Here is an 18,629-nt window from a genome sequence, read left to right as displayed (position 1 = left end):
GTAGATTAGTTGCAGGAAGTTACGTGAAAAAGCACGTGTGCAAACAGAGATACAATTCAGATGGAATGTTGAAAAATGACGCTCAGGTTCAGAAAACAGCTTTCAAAGTGCGTTGTGAGACGACGGAGCAACTGGCAGAACTGTCAGCAACGCTGGGGATCTTCTGAATGTCGACGCCAAACTGCTGCACAACGCTTAAATAACAGTAGCATATGCTGGACCTCTGGAGCGCAATACTGATGTACACTTCCCCAGGTTCAAATCTGAAGAGTTTCCAGCCGCTTTACTTGCAGGTTGTTTGTTTATAAATACAAATGGTGGCTGGATGTAGAATTGTTCTACAATTCTGTAGAATTGTAGAACAATTCTACAGAATTGTAGAATTCTGTAATTTCTACTAATTTCCCTAATTGTGAAATTAGTAGAAATAAACTGTTTATTTCCATTGCTAACCCTTGCTATCTCATTAGGCCAATGGCATATCTATCAATGGGCAATTGGTTAACATTTATTTTGGATAAAATACACATCATCTGAATTTTGACTTTTAAGGCAAAAAAGGGCAACATTATTCTGGAATGAAATTATATTGTATCCTATTTTCCTACATACATATAGTTTTACTCTTATTCAGCTAAGCAGAAACAGCAAACTGTTTGTTTGGTTATTAAACCCATAACAACAATGGTTGGCCAGCCTATTTGTGCTAAAAAGCAAGACTTTCCCATTAAAAGTAGTCAATAATCCAACACAAAAATTCAGAAGTGTAGGCCAAATTTGTTTTAAACATGGCTGCCGAGAAAAAGGTTGCGAGAGTTGTATGACTTAACAGTTTATGCCTGATGCATAATCTCTGTTTACATGTTTCACCTCTGTTCACAACCACAGCATGGAGAGAAAACCGTGTGTTGCTGACAGAAATTGCACCAGAGCAGATCGAAAATCCCACTGGTTTTGTGAAACCCTTCCAATTAGAACAAACTCAACTCAAAATTCGGACGTCAGACGGACAGGTCACTGCAGCTGATGGCCGACAGCTAATTGCTAACGGCAAAAACACTCCTCAGGTTTCTTCGGTCCGAGCAGTCAAATGTCGGTGTCTGATCAAACCAAAGGTTCCTGTGAAGCAGATCACGAGTTCTTCCTGAGGAGCCGAGCTTTCAGACCCACAACTGCTGGTTAGGCACTCTGTTGTTCAGGATTACATGCTAGAGTGACTAGACTCCAGTTATTCCTTATTAAAAGGCACATGACTGCTGGCAGCGAGTTTGCTACAAGGGAGCTGAAAGAGTGAGAATGTTTTAATGAAAGTAGCGCAATCTGATGAAAGAATTAACGTGTGAAAGTTTTAGATTTGTACGGCAAGCAGCTACGTAGAAAAACACAGCAAAAGTAATCAGTGTATTTGTAGTGAGCAGAATATCTAAAATAACAGACCATTTGGTAATTAATTATACTAAAAAAACAAACCTGAAGCTCCTATGATTCCATTAAGAAAACACAGCATGTTTAGGGAAACTTTTTTCTTTCATGTCAGAGACAGTTGGTCTGAATCCAGAGAAACATTTTTACAGAGATTAGAAAATCTTTCTGCACTGGTGCACATTAAACCAGGCTACACTGTCAAAGAGAGCTGGAGTCTCTTTGAAGAACTTAGGATTTGAGTCAAGATAAAAATAACTAATGCGACTAATGTGATATTTCAGTGGGAAAGTCCAAAGAACTTTGGACCGAGACATTTGAGATTTGAGTCACAAAACGAAGCACAGACCAACACAACCGTCTTTAACTCATGGATGAATCTTAGCTTATTGAACGTTCAGACGTAGTAAGAAAATCTGAATCTGATCCTTTATTTTTTCTTTAATAAGACTTTTAAAGGCAACTGAGACAGCTTTACACCCGTTTAAAATGTATTGCAAAGAAGCATTGTTGCAACACAGAAAAAAAATAAACAACTTACTTTTTGAGCTAACTTTATTAAAATGTGCCTACATGAAACACAAGCAGTAATGACAGTTCACAGGCAACACGAGTAAACAAAAGCTCAGCGAGGTAAACAACACACACCGCAGAAGATAACCAAAGCAATAAAGAAATGAACTTATTTTAAAGAACGTCATGGCAAAGAAAATATGAAGCGCTTCGACGGGCAGGAGGTGGGAAACACCCTGGACCGGGCCAATCACAGGGCAACGGAGAGGACAAACAGGACAAACGACTACATACTCACACATCTAAGCAAAAAGACCAGCCGTGTTCTTCGACTGTGGGAGAAGCAGGAGTACCCAGAGATCCCCAGAGAACATGAAAACTACATGCAGGAAGACTAATAATAATAGTAATAGCCAATATGACATTTTAAATCAGAAATAGATGGAAAGCTTAGCAGACTTTCACACCACAATTAAACTGAATCCTTGATCTGGGCTGCCTCTGCAAGTTTTATGAAGTCACAAAATGAGCAATCAAATTTTCTGCTTCTGCCATTGATATTTGTGTTTCCAGCATACTAAAAAAAAAAGTACTTTTGTTAGTAAAATTAGTTTTTGGTCAATGGATGAAAGGGAACGTGCAGCTAAAACTGAGTATTGTCAAACATCAGCAGATTTATCATAAAAACCAGCATAAAAGTCCGTTTTCCTACCCACATACAGCCTGGCTCAAAATCAGACGCCATGGAGTCCCATCAGGTCCGAATTGATGAAGCTGATTTCACTCCTTTTCTTTTCCTTTAGCTCACTGGTTTAATCTCTACTTCTCCCTGTGACAATAAAGCCACCCACCTGGTGCACTGGTATGCATCCGGCACATGCAAAGCTCAACTTGGCGGTCATTTTCTTATTCAAATTTGACTCGGCTCAGTTTACATAGCTTGTGATCTGCATCTGAACGACTCTCTGAACAGCGCTGCTGCTGCATAATGGATTGGGCAGAGCTGTGATTGAGTACGGCGACTGCAGTTGGTCCAGGAGAGCGAACGGCAGGGATGGATGTCCAGGTGGGCAGACCAACGATGAGTAGGTTTATTTACCGTCTGCAGAATGTGGATAATAACTAAACATTTGACATTTTCTTAGAGTGAATCCAAGGTGTGTAAATCTAATGCGCTTTACAAAATTATTATGCCATATAATCATTACTTTCAGGGACCACAAGCTTATTTTTTTGGTACGACACAATGTATCACATTAGAAAGAAATAACTGCTTTTCAAAAATGTTTATTTTTCAAATAAAAATCTTAAAAGTGAACATTTGTATTCAGCCTGCTTTATTGTTGCACCACTTTAAACACTAAAATAATTACTTGCAAAGAACTGCAGTGTTAGGATCCACATTTTTATTTTCTTTTATTTTGTCTCTGTAGTTTAATTTACAGACGTTAAATGTGTCACAACTAAATCTCTTAACTGCTGACATGCACTCTACTCAGTTTTCTATACAAAATCACCTTTTTTATTACAAATTAATTCCTTGAAAACTAAATAATTATTTTTTAAAGGTTACAACAATCATTGGTTTCTAAATGTACTTTACCCATCAGTTGCAATAACGGAGCAAAACCAATTGCTTTTCTAAAGCGATTGGGATCTAAATATTCTGTTGTTGAAACAGATAAAAAGCTGCAAAATTACTAACTGTTTAACTTCATTCCCAGTTTGGCTAAAAAATAAAAATAAAAAATAAATCTGTGACATCAGCACAAAGTTTCTCTGGCCATTAAAAGGAAAGGACAGGAATTAACCTTGGCTCAACGAGAAGCTGCTTTAATAAAGTCCTTGTCCACAAATTGCATTACTAAAGATTGTTTCCGCCACCATGTCCCACTGGAGACTGATGGAGGACAGACAGACAGCCATGCTGCCCCCCCTCACCACAAACATCATTACGGACATTACTGAGGAGAAACAAACAGTTCTGGGACAGCGGCTCGGACGGCGTACGTGTCCTGTAGCTAAAGCCGTCTCCCTCGTCTCCCCAACGCAAAGTGGTCTAATTGGGCCCTGTGGTGTTCTTATGGCATTTAGAGCCTTCAGATCGGTGGTCCTGTTTTCAAGGCAAAATGTCACAGTGGCTGTACGAGCTAAGACTGCTGCAGCCTGGAAAATGATTAGATACAGTGAGTCCATTTGGTAACAATGCTCTCGCCAAGGCAGAGAGAAAAGAAAAGCAAGTTTGAGAAGGTGAGGACAACAAACCAGCAAAGATGGAAACAAAAGACTTCGATACTGTTCAACTGATCATCGTCTCGTTCGGTGATGAGATTTTTTTTTTTTTTGTCTCTAGCTGGTTTCAGCAAATGCTAAAATAAAAAAAATCTAAAAACGATGAGTATTTGCAGAGCTACAGATGAGAAAAATGATTTGCCTGGGATCAAGGTAAAACTGTTGACTCAACTTGGAGAGAAAAAGCACCCTGAAGCTTCCTGAAAGCTTCAAGGTCCTCACGGCAGGTAAACATCTCACAGCTAACCATTTCATTTATTGAGTTTGTTGCTTTAGCTGCTCTGAAATAGGCTACAATCTTTTTCATCTTGCTCAAGTTCATTTGTCCTGAAGGACTTTCAGTCTTTCAGTCAACTAACATGCTTGCCTCCAATGTTGTACTTCAAGTATAAAGAGGCAAGTTTGAATCAAACAGGAAAGACCTGTGTTTTTTTTTTCATGCATCCTCCTATAAAAACTTGAAAGATTGTTAGTTTTTCAACTCAGTGTCAAACCTGAGCTAATTGCTTGTTTAAGTGGGACTGGTTTTCAGGTGAAAGCATTTCTGGACCTGGCTTGCGTCCGTGTTCCTTGAGGCACTTTGTGAGAAGTGAATATGAGATAATTGGGTCGCTTTCAACTCCATGCCGTCCTTCAATACAGAAGAAGACTGAGCTTGAACTAAGCGAAAGGTGGACTCTGCTAGGGTCCAGGTTGGTCATTGGCCTGTGCTTGCTGAAGTCATAGAGAGAAGGGCACCTAAGGGCCGCCTTATAAGCCACGAACTTCTCCATGCACTGGAGTGGTTAGCAGCAGAGTTTCGATTCTGAAGCCATGGTTCACCAGAAAACCATTGACTGGTCCCCTCCATGGCTGGGTTCAGTTTCTTCCTCAAGTCTTAATGTGTTGGTGATGAGTGATGGTAGACTGGAAGGGAGGAACAAATGGATGTGGACCTTGCCTTTCAGGAGCTTTTGTCGAAGCAAAGCTCCTGACAGAGCAGCTAAATTGAAGCCACAAACGTCCAAATGTTGACGTTTAGCTGAGCCACAGTTTACTTATTGCCTCAATAACTAAACATTCTCTTAATTTAGTTAACTTAATCGTAATTTAATTGTATCTCTGAGACACATTTAACCCTTATTTTCAATGTTTAATCTTATCTCGGTTCTCCTCAAATCCACTAAACGCGTCATTGCTGCCACTAACTGAACTTATCTGTTTACCGGCGTTTCCCTCCTAGATGAAGCCATGAAGAAAAGCTACTCCTAGCAAGATCTCTGGGTTTTTTTGTACTGACTAATTTAATTCCAGATAAGACAACATTGCTGTTTCTTTGCCTGTTGTCTTTAGCAAGCAATGACATAATCAGCATCCACAGATAGACTTATGCTCACGAAACTTCAAGTTTGGTTTCTCGTCTTTTGGGCGTGTTAGCCTTCTGCTCAGGCCTCTACGTAACATGGCCCACCACAAGAGAAAAGACACACTCACACACTCTGTCAAAGCTCAGTCACCCAACTATTCCTTTATGCTGCCAAACGACGCATCAACAGGGAGAACAAATTGCCAAATGAAGGAGCCCCTTCACCCGCCATATTTCACCGCTTTCTCGCCAAGCACTGCTGCCAGCTTTAAGCTAACGATAACTTACATGAACTCTTAGCCAGATTGAAAAGACTCTTGCTTGAGGTAAGTGAGATTGCACCTTCACTTGGCATTCACTTCACTGTTCACTGAGCCCTGTCTAATGTTTTGATGCTCTCAGCTCCTATGCACACTATCACAGCAGTTTTTAAATGAGTTGAATGTGTGTGTTTGGCTGATAGTTTTGATGCAGTTCAGCGTTTGTCAGGCCAGATGTTCGGTCAGATATATTTATAGTTCCCTCGCATCGTGCATTCAACAGTCTGATAGACTGTCTTCAACCTTATAAGATTTGTTTTCAATCTGTAGCGGTTAAAAATGGCGTCTGCTGTTGTGCTACGTGGAAAGAAAACTGCAACGTGTTGCTTTTGTTCTGCTGTTAGGAAAAGGGTCAGAGTTTGACACGTTGTTCACAGCTGTACTGAAGAATGGAGGAGATGAGACAAAATTTTAATATTACTATATATATATATATATATATATATATATATATATATATATATGGTATCACTTAAAATTCAAAACTACAACAAAATATAAATTTTAAGTCATGTGGCACAGCCCTACATTAATCGCCATCAGTAACTGGACAAGACCGTTTCTGCCCCACTGACCTTTGACTATTTGCTTTAATTGGATGGTTTTACAGCGTGAACCGATGAGTGAACCTTTGGCTTTGACTAGGCCATTCTAAAACCGTTAGTTTGTTCCTTTTTAGCCATTTAAAGGTGGATTTGTCATTAAGCTTTAAAGCTTTCATATAACTCAAGCGCGCTTAAGCCGAAGGTCACAAAATAATGGAGCAGCATAAATATAATATAATAATATATATAATATAATAATAATATAAATTTTACAGTTTGCAAGAAAGTCTTGAAGGTAACTTCAAGACTTTCTTGCAAACTGTAAAATTTATAGCTTCACTTAATAACCCGGATGCTGAAGAAGCATCCCCTGTGCATGAAATTTTGTCAAATTTCTCTCTTATTGTTGTCAATGACTTTGTTTCTCATCTGGACTTCAATTCCTCCTGATAGGGACATGATGTCATATTTTTTTTTAGACATTTTTGCCTTCCTCCTCTTGGCGTCGTCAGGCAGATTCTATTAAAGTGAATTATCAAATCTAAATATCTGGCAGTAATTAGGGCAGCGGGTCATGAAATTGGATTCAGCTTAAAAAAGTGGTAAATTATAGTTAATTCACGATTTAACAAGGGAAGTAATTACTTTTTATTTAAAGAAAAAAATAGACTGGGATTGTTTGAACAGTACTTTTCCCCTTAATACAAATGTTTACACATTTACAAATGTGTTTGATAATCAGAAACATTTGACAGAATACACCTACTTTTAACATAGTGCATGATAAGAAGACAAATAACGTTACATCAGAAAAATTTAAATTAAAACTGGGCTGTCACAGAGCAGACATAAAGGAACAGGACCAGTTCTTTTGTTTGTCTGATGGCGCCCTGGTGTCCTCTGTCGGACTGAAAATGGCACACAATGCGAGACTTTTTCAAATGCCGACACGTTGTAATAAATAACCGGGGATGGAAAAGAACAATTCTTCCCCAAATCCCTCCTCTCCTCTGTCTTTTTCTTTGTTTTTGTTTTTTCTGTGTGGCCCCCAGTGTACGACGTAAATTGAAACAAACATTTGAATCACTTTCAGAAAACTTTTTTTTATGAATATCTAACTTTGTGCGGAACTTTGAAGAGAACTATATTTGGTAAGTTAATGAGAAAGGCGAAGATGCTAAACAAATCTTAATTAGCTCTCAATAAACAAATGAGTAGCGTAGCAGCGAGTGGGAGAAAAATACCATTTGGGAAGGCAGGGATGCCAATAAAGAGCTTAATGAATAGTCAAGAGTCTCTATATGTAGCAAAAGGATACCCAGCCAATATAGTTTGTGATAAATACAAATTATAAATGGGTTTGGAGTTAAAGTTTGCATTAAAATGAAGTGAGTTTTTGGCCAAATAGATTAAAAAAATGTACAAGCTTATAATCATGAATTTAATTTCTGGATGTGTGAGATTTTTTATTTGTAACCTGTGCCTGACCTTTGTAGCTGCATGTAAAAACACAGCAGGAGGTCATGTTGGCAGCAAGCGGGAGAGGAAGGTTAAAGCTGTAATTTAGTTTGTTTTCCTGGATAAACTGAACATGTACATGTTTTCTCCAACGGGATAAAAACAGGCTTTTAGTACATTGTTGCTGCGCAAATTTTATATTTTCTTTTCTTCTCTGGATGATGATATGTTTCAATAGAGAGGTTTTCAATCGAGAATTTTTTTTTTTAAATATCTTTTACTTTACGTATTTGTAATTGGGGTTGCAGTAACACATCCAGGTTGAGAAATTAAATGAAACAAGAGGAGACGATTCACAAAATTTGTTTGACGAGAATTTATGGAAAACAATCTCCTTCTCTGTTTGCACAACTAAAGTTTTCAATGTTTTAAAACTGTGTTTTAATCAAACTGTAACTACTGTAGTGTAGCCCGTCCCTCACATTGTTCCAGATTTCAATTCTTGTCTAATTCGAAGGTGGTTCTAATACCAAAAAGCGTCGAAAATTTTCCCTTTATGTGGTTTTTACAAACAGAACGTCACGATGCCATTACCTTTGTAGTTTATTTTTATATGACTTTCTGTGCTCTTGTATTTTGAGCGTATTCTTTTGTTTTTTTATGTTTCCCTTTACTTTTATTTATTCTTTTGATCAATTCGCTTCTATGAGTTACTCGGCTGATTTCCTGCTTTGTTTTCATATCTCTGCCTCATAGATCAATTTCCCTCAGTTTCTCTATCCCATTTTGTTGCTAAGTTCTGCCCTGAATTTAGTTTTTAGGTTATTCTTTGATTAATTCTCAGATGTGATTAGTGTAAGTATGCCAGAGTTTAAAATATGATCCAGTGTTGTCCAGTCCAGTTGTAAAGTAGCCCATTAGGTTAGCGCAGATAGGACAATCTAAATACCAACTTTTGAGGTGTTAACTACCATTCTCACAGTGCCTATAAATAGTTTATATCATGTCTTTGACTCACTTTCAAGTATCCAAAATACTGTCACGCTGAAATATTTAAATGTGGCAAAGGCCAGCAGGTGTTGTCAGCTAGCATGACAAGTCCTTTTTAGTCAAATCTGTCAGCGCTAAAGGCAAACCTTTCACCTTTTTCTTTAAATAAGCTCAATTTAAGTGAGTGACTGCCAAAGTGAAATCTACTTTGTGGTAACTCTAGTTTCCTACACTACTTCTCCTTTACGTGATTCCATAACAATGCTTTGCTTTTTCTTGCTAATTTAGTTAGCATTGGCTACATTTCTCACTAAGCTAGCCAACTAGCAGTTTGGAGACAGCAGCTGTTACTCCACAGACCCGAAAGGGAAAAGAACATTTTTTGCAGTGATTTTAAAATAACAAATGCTACAAAAGCTAAAGTGATTAAATGTAAACATTTTTTTAGATATCTAAAGCTCTGAGAAACACGTCTACATCGTGTTAAAATTGGTATGAAATGCATTTATATCCCTTGTGGGCATCAGACTTGAGATTTCTGGCTTGTCAGCTCCTCTCCACTAGACTAAACAGTAACATCTACCTTGTACCAAACTACTGTTTACCAGCAACATGTGCCAAAACACCCAGCCAGCTCTTAGTCTAAAGATTTCCCATCCGTCCACCTCCTAATCTGAAAATGACATCGGTTTTCCAGCTGTTGCTTACCAATTATAGAAGAACTGATTGCGGGTGGTTTGCTGCTCTGGCTGCATTACATAATATCAGTGTGACACAGCTATTATAAATGTTTTGTAATACTGAGCTTACACAGTGTAATGTAATTTTTTTCCCTGATGAAACAGCCCAGAGTATGCCAGCCCTAAGGCAGCACACTGGCCTACCCTTTCTGTGCCGAGCTGAAATTGATTCCTGTGTTGTGTGGACATATTAATCTTAATTTTTTTTTAACAAAGACCAAAAAAAAAAAAAAGATAGTAATAAAATACACTCAAAGGCTGACCCTGGCCTGAGGGCTCCCATTGTTCTGTGTTACATCTACGAGACGCCGGTGCTGCTGAAAGGAGAAGAGGGGAAGCAAGTACACACAAAACTCCTTTTCAGGAGAACAAGAGCGCTTCAGTAGAAATTAGTAACCAAAAGTTCTTTAAGTATTTCAAATAATGTAAAAGAAAGATATATAAAGACTCACAAGTGTTTTTTTTCTATTTCTTCAGATTGATTTTGTCTGTGGGTTTCTTCTACAAACAAAGCAGAGTTTGCTAACAGTGATGCTCTTTATGCTCACCTGACTGTATATGGACAGTACTTGATAAAAGCATTTGCACATCCTGAACTGCTTTTACATTTTATCACTTCAAAACCATAGACTCCGGTGTATTTTATTGGCATTTTACGTCAACAAAATATCTGTTTTATTGACACAAAATGCCAATAAAACTGATATTTGATGTCATTTTTAGGGGTTCAGACATATAAAGTGTGAGGAAACTGATTAATTAGTAGGGTGGGAAAAAATATATAGTTTGATTTCTTTGATCAATATTGAAATCCCAATCATTTTGAATAATAACTGCTAAAGTTAGGTTACAGAAAAACAGTCAAATCCTTTCAACATAAAAATGAAATGTCATTCAACTGTAGGATATCAACAATAAATCAAACAAGCAGTCTTTATAATCTTTTCATCATATATTTTTTAAATAACTTCAATTTGAAGGAAACTATAAAATATGTATATATATATATATATATATATATATATATATATATATATATATATATACATATATATATATATATCAGGAAGCCAGATGAATTACAGAACATGTAACATCACACCTTTGAAAATAAAACATGAGTTGAAAATATTCTTTTTAAAATAATTTAAGTTAACCATTTAAAAAGTGATGAATGTTTCATTAAATATTGTGTACACCTTATTTCAGTCAAACAAATTAGCTGAAATTTCCGCTGGGCGACTTCATGATCCAACACATGCTTTTAGATATTGGCAAAAACGTATTCCATAAAACTCAGTGGCTAGTTTATTCATAGATAAATTAGCGACATGCATGAGTTCAGCCTTCAACAGGAGGGAAAGCACACATCCATCAGCAGAAATTACAAAATAAAAGTCTGCTTTGCAAAGGAGATACTGCAGAAAATTGCTTTAAAAAAAAGTCATTTGTTTTTCAGGATTTAAATTGTTTATGTAAAATGGACTGATAAATATAATTAATTATAAGGTCTTATCCATGGTTCTATCAAATAAAAGAAATTAAACGTGTAGTAAGAATCTACTAAGTAGATTTCAGGGTAGAGCCATTTTGCTTGCTGTAATATTCACATCTCTTCAAGGTCAAATCCCACCAAGCTACGAGGCAAAAGTAGCAAATCGGCACCCCGGTCGCGTTTTCCCCCGGTGTCTGTCGCTCAGTCAGAGAATGAGTCTGATTTGTCAAATGGAAGAAAGCTCGCTCAGACTCCACACTGAGCCTGCTCCGCTATCAGACTTGGTGACAGCGGAGATGATGAACGGCGGGAAGACAAAAGCTGACAGATGTGATGAAGACAATGTTGAATGGCTAATCAATCTCATGTGGGCAGGAGGAAACGGAGAGAAGAAATAAAAATAAAAAAAAAGGAAGACAGCAGCAGGGATCTCCTAGTGTGAGTCAGCACAGGAAAGAGAGGCTGATTGGCAACATTTGGAGGCATGTGTGTGTCTGCAGACCACATATCTGTGTCTCCAATTGTAATTGTGGCTTTTTTTTCCCTCGTGATTTTTGGGTTTTTATCGTCTTTGTGAGCCAAAATGAATATTATACTTTATTTTATGCCTGTTTTCTTTAGTGGACCGATAAAAATAAATACCCCACCTCAAAAACAAACACTGGCATCAACCCAAAATGAAGAAACAATCATTTAAAGCAGTGACAACCATGTAATCACAGCGGACTCTCCTTTTATTCACACATTCCGATCAGAAAGACATTATCGTGCCCTAGATCATCCGTGAGAGAGTCTGCGTGTCTACATGACCTGCTTATATGTGTGTGTGTGTGTGTGTGTGTGTGTGTGTGTGTGTGTGTGTGTGTGTGTGTGTGTGTGCTTACATGTTTAAATCTACATGACCTACTTAGGCTGGAAACGGACCTCAAGAGCAACTGCGACCACACGTCGATACATGAAGAATCCATTACATTTGCTCCTCTTCAGACCATCCCTTGCTATCTTTATCTTCTGGATATCCTCTCGGTCCAGCTCCGGTGTCATTAGGAGGGAAGACTGTGCCAGTGTAGAAAGCCTGAAGCCATGTTGTTCGTCACTATTAAAACCTGGCACTTGCATTACCGCGACTGCAACCTGACGGCCTTCTCTTTAGTCGGTGATTCAGATGGATGGTGTTAAAAGAAGCCTTTGGACCAAAGGCTAAATAAAGGCTGCTGCACTGCAAACACACAAAATATCGCCAAGAGATTTTGGTCTAGTTTCTGGTGCAAATGTTTTAGTACATTTTAAATAAGACAAAAATAACTTACCATAACTTTTCAGCAAGATGTAGGAGCTTGTTTTAAGTCAAAAATTCCTTAATTTTGATGAATAAAGTACTAGGTCAACTGGCACTTACAAAATGTATTGTTGGAAGTGAAATTATCTGCCGATGGAATTAGCACTTTTTAATCAATATTAAGGAATTATTGACAAAATGACCTCCTGTATCTTGCTGAAAAGTTACCTTTGAGTTGGTTTTGTCTTATTTCAAGTTTACCAAGATATTTGGACTAGAAATTAGACCAGAAATGTTTGGTAAGGTTTTGTGTTTTTGCAGTGCGAGGTCTGATTTTCTCGTTATCCTTACAGTGCCTCTGAAAAAAACCCTCAAACTTTTTCACTTCGCGATACTTGATCGTAATAATTTCATGTGTTCGACCAACACAAAGTTGTGCACAGTCGTAAAAATGCACGTGTTTTACGGCAAAAACAAAAATATCCACCTGTACGTGATTTAGTCTGATGTTAGTGATCAAACAGCATCATGGAGGACCAGGCACACTGCAGACTCAACGTAAGGACTTTTTATGATATTTGCGCTAATGTATGATGTAAAATGCAACTTTTTTAATTGAGCCATGTTTTCCCTACATCATGTAGCACTAACGTGTTTTAGTGTATTATAAGCCTGGCAGGCCACCAGGCTTTACTTGTACCCCCATCAGGCTAAGCATTGCTTATTTATTTATGTCTTTTTACATTTTTTTGCATTTTTTATGACTTTATAGTTGGTGTTCAACTATTGATCGTGGACAAACATTGAATAAATGCTCAAGAGGTCTGAATACTCCTGCGATGCACTGTGCATGTTTTTTTTTTTTTTTTTTTTATAAAATCCAGACTTGTGGTCTTACGACCCAACATCGGCTGCGACATGAGGACAATTCAGCTGATCGGGTCCAGCAGCCGCTCCAAAACATCCGCAGTAAATGTTCCGTCTAAGCACATAATGGGATCTCACACCAACATCACTCCTAATCTGTTTTGATGTTACTGTATGCTGATTAGTGTTCATCCCACCGCAGAGTAAGCTGCTTTTTAAAGTAGTTTAAAATGCAGCAGTGTTGTGGCTCCTGAGGGTGACAATGTTGGCCCATCTGTCCAACATTTTAGTCCAGATTAAAAATAAATAAATAAAAAAAAATACGCAGACAAACTGCTGAATGGATTAAGATGAACTTTGGTACCCAAATCCCGCGTTAGTGTTCGAAGCATAATGATTCGCCGCTCCTATTTACATTGGATTTTGGAGAGAGGCATGTCAAAATTCCCCATCTGTCCAACATTTTTCAATTTGTGCTTCAGCAAAAATATCTCCGTCCCGCTCAGGACATGCGCCGCGGGACGCCAACACACGTCACTTAATCAACTGCGACAACAAAAAAAATTGCAGTGGTGTCACGTTTCACGAAGAAAGGCATCCTCGTGAGCGACGCTGCTCGTACGCAGAGGAGGTGGGAGGTTATTCAACCCGTGGATCACATCTCTGCCATTCTGCTTTGGCGACACATACGATTAGCCTACAGAAAGTGGACAAGTGTTTCCTCCACTCCCGCTACTGCTTTATGCGGGAAATATGTGAGAAATTTCTTAATGATGTTAAATTGGGGTCTGCCTTACAATACCGGCTTACTGTCAGACATGCTGAATCAAAGCAATTGGGATGCAGTGATCAGGACTTTACTGGATAATACCTATTATTGTTTTATTCCTAGGTATGCTGTGCAAAATTTGAGTAATTTTATATATTTTTTTAGGATTACAACTAATGAAATCTAACAGAAAATTAAGAAATGATAAGATTATTCAAATTTATGTGTGAACTATAGCCCCAATCACAGATATAAAATTTCACAAATTGTTTTACAGCACTAGAATAAAATGCATTATGAATTGTTAATAATAATAAAAAAACACAAATAAGGACATATTCAAAAATAAAAAAAACAAAAATCACTGAAAAAACACACTTTGATCTAGTTTCTAGTATATCCATCTTTTACTTGAAATAAGAAAACTAATTTGCAAGTAACTTTTCAGCAAGATATTAGAGCTTGTCTAAGTCAATAATAAGAAAATATTAGATCCACTGGCACATTATTTCACTTTTAGCTTTTTCATCAATCTTAAAGAATCGTCGACCTAAAACAAGTTCCTATATGTTGTTGAAAAGTTAGGTTTGTTTTATTTCAAGTGTACTAAAATATTTGCACTGGAAACTGGACCAACAATAATTGTAAGATTTGTGTTTTTGTAGCGTAAGAGGGGTAGGATTAATGTTGTAAGGCTAAAAACGCAACAACAACAAAAAGCAGGAGAAAGAAACTCCAGAGTAAGACAGGCTCTTCCTTAAAGGCCTGTTTACTAAGATGCATTCTGACCTGCTTTTTAAGTGACGGCTCTGAGGCTCAAGGAGAGAAAGCTCCGGAGTCTGTGGGGCCACAGCAGCAAATCCTCTGTTTCCTTTAGTGAATCCTGGAATTAATAGGCAGCCAGAGAAGCTGGAAAAGCAGCAGGGTGAGATAAGTGTATTAAAAGTCTTAGTCAAAAGTCTAACAAGCATTTTGAACCGTCTGGAACTGGTCCGAGCAAGTTACATCAAGACAGGAGGAAAACGACTTGCAGTAGTCCAGACACAACAGAATGAATCCATGGATAACAGTGTCCAGTCCAACTCAGAGTGTGACACAACGGAACTACAATGTAGCATCTTATCGCTAAGATGCTAACAGCGAAACAGAGACCAGACATGACAATCAAGAGTAAAAAATCAAGAGGGAAAAAAAAAACAAAAAAAACATCACCACGATTCCTGATAGAAGGTTTAGGATCCGTGCTGACCAAGAGAAACCCAGACTTTAGGAACAATCTTGTCCGGAGTACAGATGAGGATTTCACTTGTTGGACCGGGTCACCACCGATTCACCGGAACTAAATATGGAAAATTCTCTTCCTGTTGCAAAATGAGCATTCTACTGCTCAGCATGGTGTTCTCCAGAGTCATTTTAGCATTGTGAGAGAAAATACAGGCTTGGGACAATCTGCCATTTCATACCCTGGGCTTTTCTACTTCCAGTTTGTGCCCATGAACAAACCGTTTCACGCTGGTGTATTTTAACCGCTTCTGGATATACGTTAGATATTTTCAGACATCTGGAATCAGATATGAATGCATTCTATTAAATCTGACAACTATGAAAGTCTCATTGTTACCCATTACCAAAAGATTAACCGAAAAATCTATTTCTATGTGTTTTTTTTTTGTTTTTTTTAAATGCTGAAAAGTATTTGTTGTGGTTCATTTATTGTAGCTAGTTGAAAACCTGGAATGAAAACAGCGTTACCCGTTTAGATGACACTTTCCAGACAGTGTTTGCGTTTAGAACGGGAACGAAAAAACGCAAACAAAAACAAACAAACAAAAAAAAACAGTACTGCTGTATCTTTAAGAGCCCCAATTTAAATTCAGTACAGGTCAAAACCAAGCATACCTTCCACACTGTGGGAGAAAAACGAAAGAGTTGAGAACGTTCAGCTACATCTAAGCACCGTGATTAATATTCTAATCCTCATAATTTTAAAATGAACATCAAACGGCTTCAGACCTCTAATTCCTAATCGTACCCACGTCGGAAAATAAAATGAAGGTGACTTAGTCTCGTCTCTGTGTTGCCTCATCACATCCAACAAAGCTGCTCAGATTTGATAAAATGTGGGGAAACGATGCTTTCCATCACATTAGGCGAGAAATCGCCGCACACGGCTGTGGCTCGAGGCCCGCTACATCGAGATGTAGTGACACATTTGTGACACACTGGCTTAGTGGGACGCTCCATCATAGGTGTTTACTGTTTACTGTCACCTTGTTTCTCTCTGAAAGGGCTGCGGGACTTATCCACCGTGCTTTCTGGTGTTCATCTTTCATTAATTTTGACAACCTCCTGTGTATTTTTGCACAAACACAAGCACACACGTCGTCAGAGGTGCTTGAACACACATACAAAAAAATAAAATAAAATTCTAACCTGTTCCTTGACGGAGGCGAGGATGGCGGAGGTGGTTTCAGACTCGGAGCCGTCTCCGTTGGAGGCATTGAGGACGGGACTCAACATGGCGGCGGCGCTGGCACTGTCAGACGCCACCTCAGGCACTGGCATTCCTCCTGGAAAGAAACAATGCGTCCAAGTCTTATGAAAGGCACACTACGGTGTGACGGCGTTCAGACAAGGTCACTTTCACACGAAAACTTTGACTCGTTTCAACGTTTTTAGAAAGAGAGCTTAGTTTATGAGACCAGTTTTAGCCTCGATGACGTACTTGCTCATTGTGTCGCGTGGTTGCTGTCTTGTAAGTGAACGATGGAGGGTGGCAGCAATGATACAGCATGTTATTTAGAGGAACAATGTGGCTTTTGTGCAAAATAGATACAGGGCTTGGTCTTAGTGTTTGTGATGGTAGAACTTTCTCATTGTGACACGTAACAACCAAAAACTTAAACAAATTGTATTGGAATTACCTTATTTTCAGTACTGTAGAGCGCACCATACTTTAAGCTGCAGCTACAATTTTTGGGGGGGAAAAATAAAAACTGGAAACATACATGTGTAAGCCCTACCGGGCTGTAAGCCGCTGGTATCTCCGCCGGTCTCGGTTTTCCATAAGGACCCAGCAGAGGACTGCGTCCTAATAAACCTGCTGGATTTCAGTGATTCTTGAGAATAGGGACAAAACAGGTCCTATGGATAAAGCATGAAATTTGAATAAAATATACACAAAATATATTTTTTTCAAATATCTAACTAAACTAACTTGGGTGATGTGAGCACAACAATGTATATTTTTCTTTTTTTTGCTGAATATTTTTTTATTTTAAACATTGTAGTCGGTGGATGATGCCTGTAAAAGCCCTTGTCCAGGAGCAGAACTCAATACATTCTTATAGTTTAAAACAATTAAAGAAATACTAAAATTATATATTATGACAATTAAGTATAAGTAGTCATATAAATAATTATAAAAGTATCGATAAATTGAATTAAAAATACTTTTTAGATATTTTCCAACTCCGTTAAAATTTGTCCTTAGTTTTTGTCAACACCGTCAGAAATGAAAAGAATGTAAAAAAATCAGGCATTATTGGGGGGCACCAGAACTTCTGAGGACCCCATGACGTTGTCTTTTCTCTTCCTTTGTTAGGAGGGCTAGTTAGCTCCGGTTAGCTTAAGTTATTCTTTAGTTTTTTCTTCTGTTTTATTCCTAAGTTGTTTGTCACAACCATGATGTGTCAACTCCATAACTGACAATTTACAAAACTTTGATGAAATTTTGCGAAATAAAAGCTTAATTTTGGTAAACTGTAAAGATTTCATGGACCTGACGAGCTACAATATGGCCTCCTTCAGAATAACATCATATAAATTGAGGTAGTTTGGCATTTCGTCAACTCTGTCAGATGTCAACTCCGTCAGAGTTTTTCTGACTCTTTCAGTGAAATTGTTGTCAAATCTCACTTAATTGTGCAACTAATTCATTTTAATGTATTTTACATGAATTGCATTACTTCACATGTACCAAGTTTTTCATTTTATTCACTAGTTTGTCACCACCTTCAGTTCTGTGTCAACTCCGTCATGCACTGTCAACTCCATCAGATGGACTTTTTCTTGTTTTTTGTTTTAAATAATATTTATTTTATTTCTTGAGAAGCATTTGTCTGTAAATTGAGTAAAAATATCACTAATGGGGTATTTTAAAAATCATTTTAGATTTATTTTTGTCAGATGGTGATGACAAAGTTTTGGGTCAGGTCGATTAAAAATGTAATTTTTTTTTAAAAATTCGCAACTGGGAGCCTGTACCTTAGCATCTTCATATTTTCTAAACATTATTTGTCATATTTGCATAAATAAGGTTGAGAAATAATAAAAAAAAATATGGGAAAATTAAAACCCATTTTGTCCCTATTCTCAAGAATCACTGATTTATTAAGGATGCAGCCCTCCATCTCTAAAGCCGAACCATGGTTTCGTTCACGCCGAGCTTCCGTGCAGCAGCTCTATTTCCCTCCTCTACTGCTAGATGGATAGCCTTCAACTTAAAAGCTGCATCATATGAGTTTGAAAACATTTCTCCGTCATGCCTGCTGCTAGCATGTGCTTGTTGACTTCCAATGATTCACTTCCTGCT

At 37.9% G+C, this 18,629-nt stretch overlaps 1 protein-coding gene across 1 annotated transcript in view; it reads right to left on the bottom strand.

Moving 5' to 3' along the window:
• The window catches only part of ctnnd2b (catenin (cadherin-associated protein), delta 2b), a 135,839-nt gene extending 119,129 nt beyond the window's left edge, over positions 1-16,710 (bottom strand). Inside the window, exon 1 of the mRNA XM_088014978.1 lies at positions 16,469-16,710. Within this exon, the coding sequence (XP_087871104.1) occupies positions 16,469-16,600 (132 nt within the window). The 5' untranslated portion in view covers positions 16,601-16,710. The remainder of the gene's footprint in view (positions 1-16,468) is intronic.
• Positions 16,711-18,629: the final 1,919 nt, after the last annotated feature.

The sequence above is a fragment of the Poecilia mexicana genome, unplaced genomic scaffold (assembly GCF_051168715.1).
Source record: "Poecilia mexicana isolate PSO_F unplaced genomic scaffold, ASM5116871v1 scaffold_17, whole genome shotgun sequence".
Lineage (NCBI taxonomy): Eukaryota > Metazoa > Chordata > Actinopteri > Cyprinodontiformes > Poeciliidae > Poecilia > Poecilia mexicana.
This window is presented reverse-complemented; position numbering and strand designations above follow the sequence as displayed.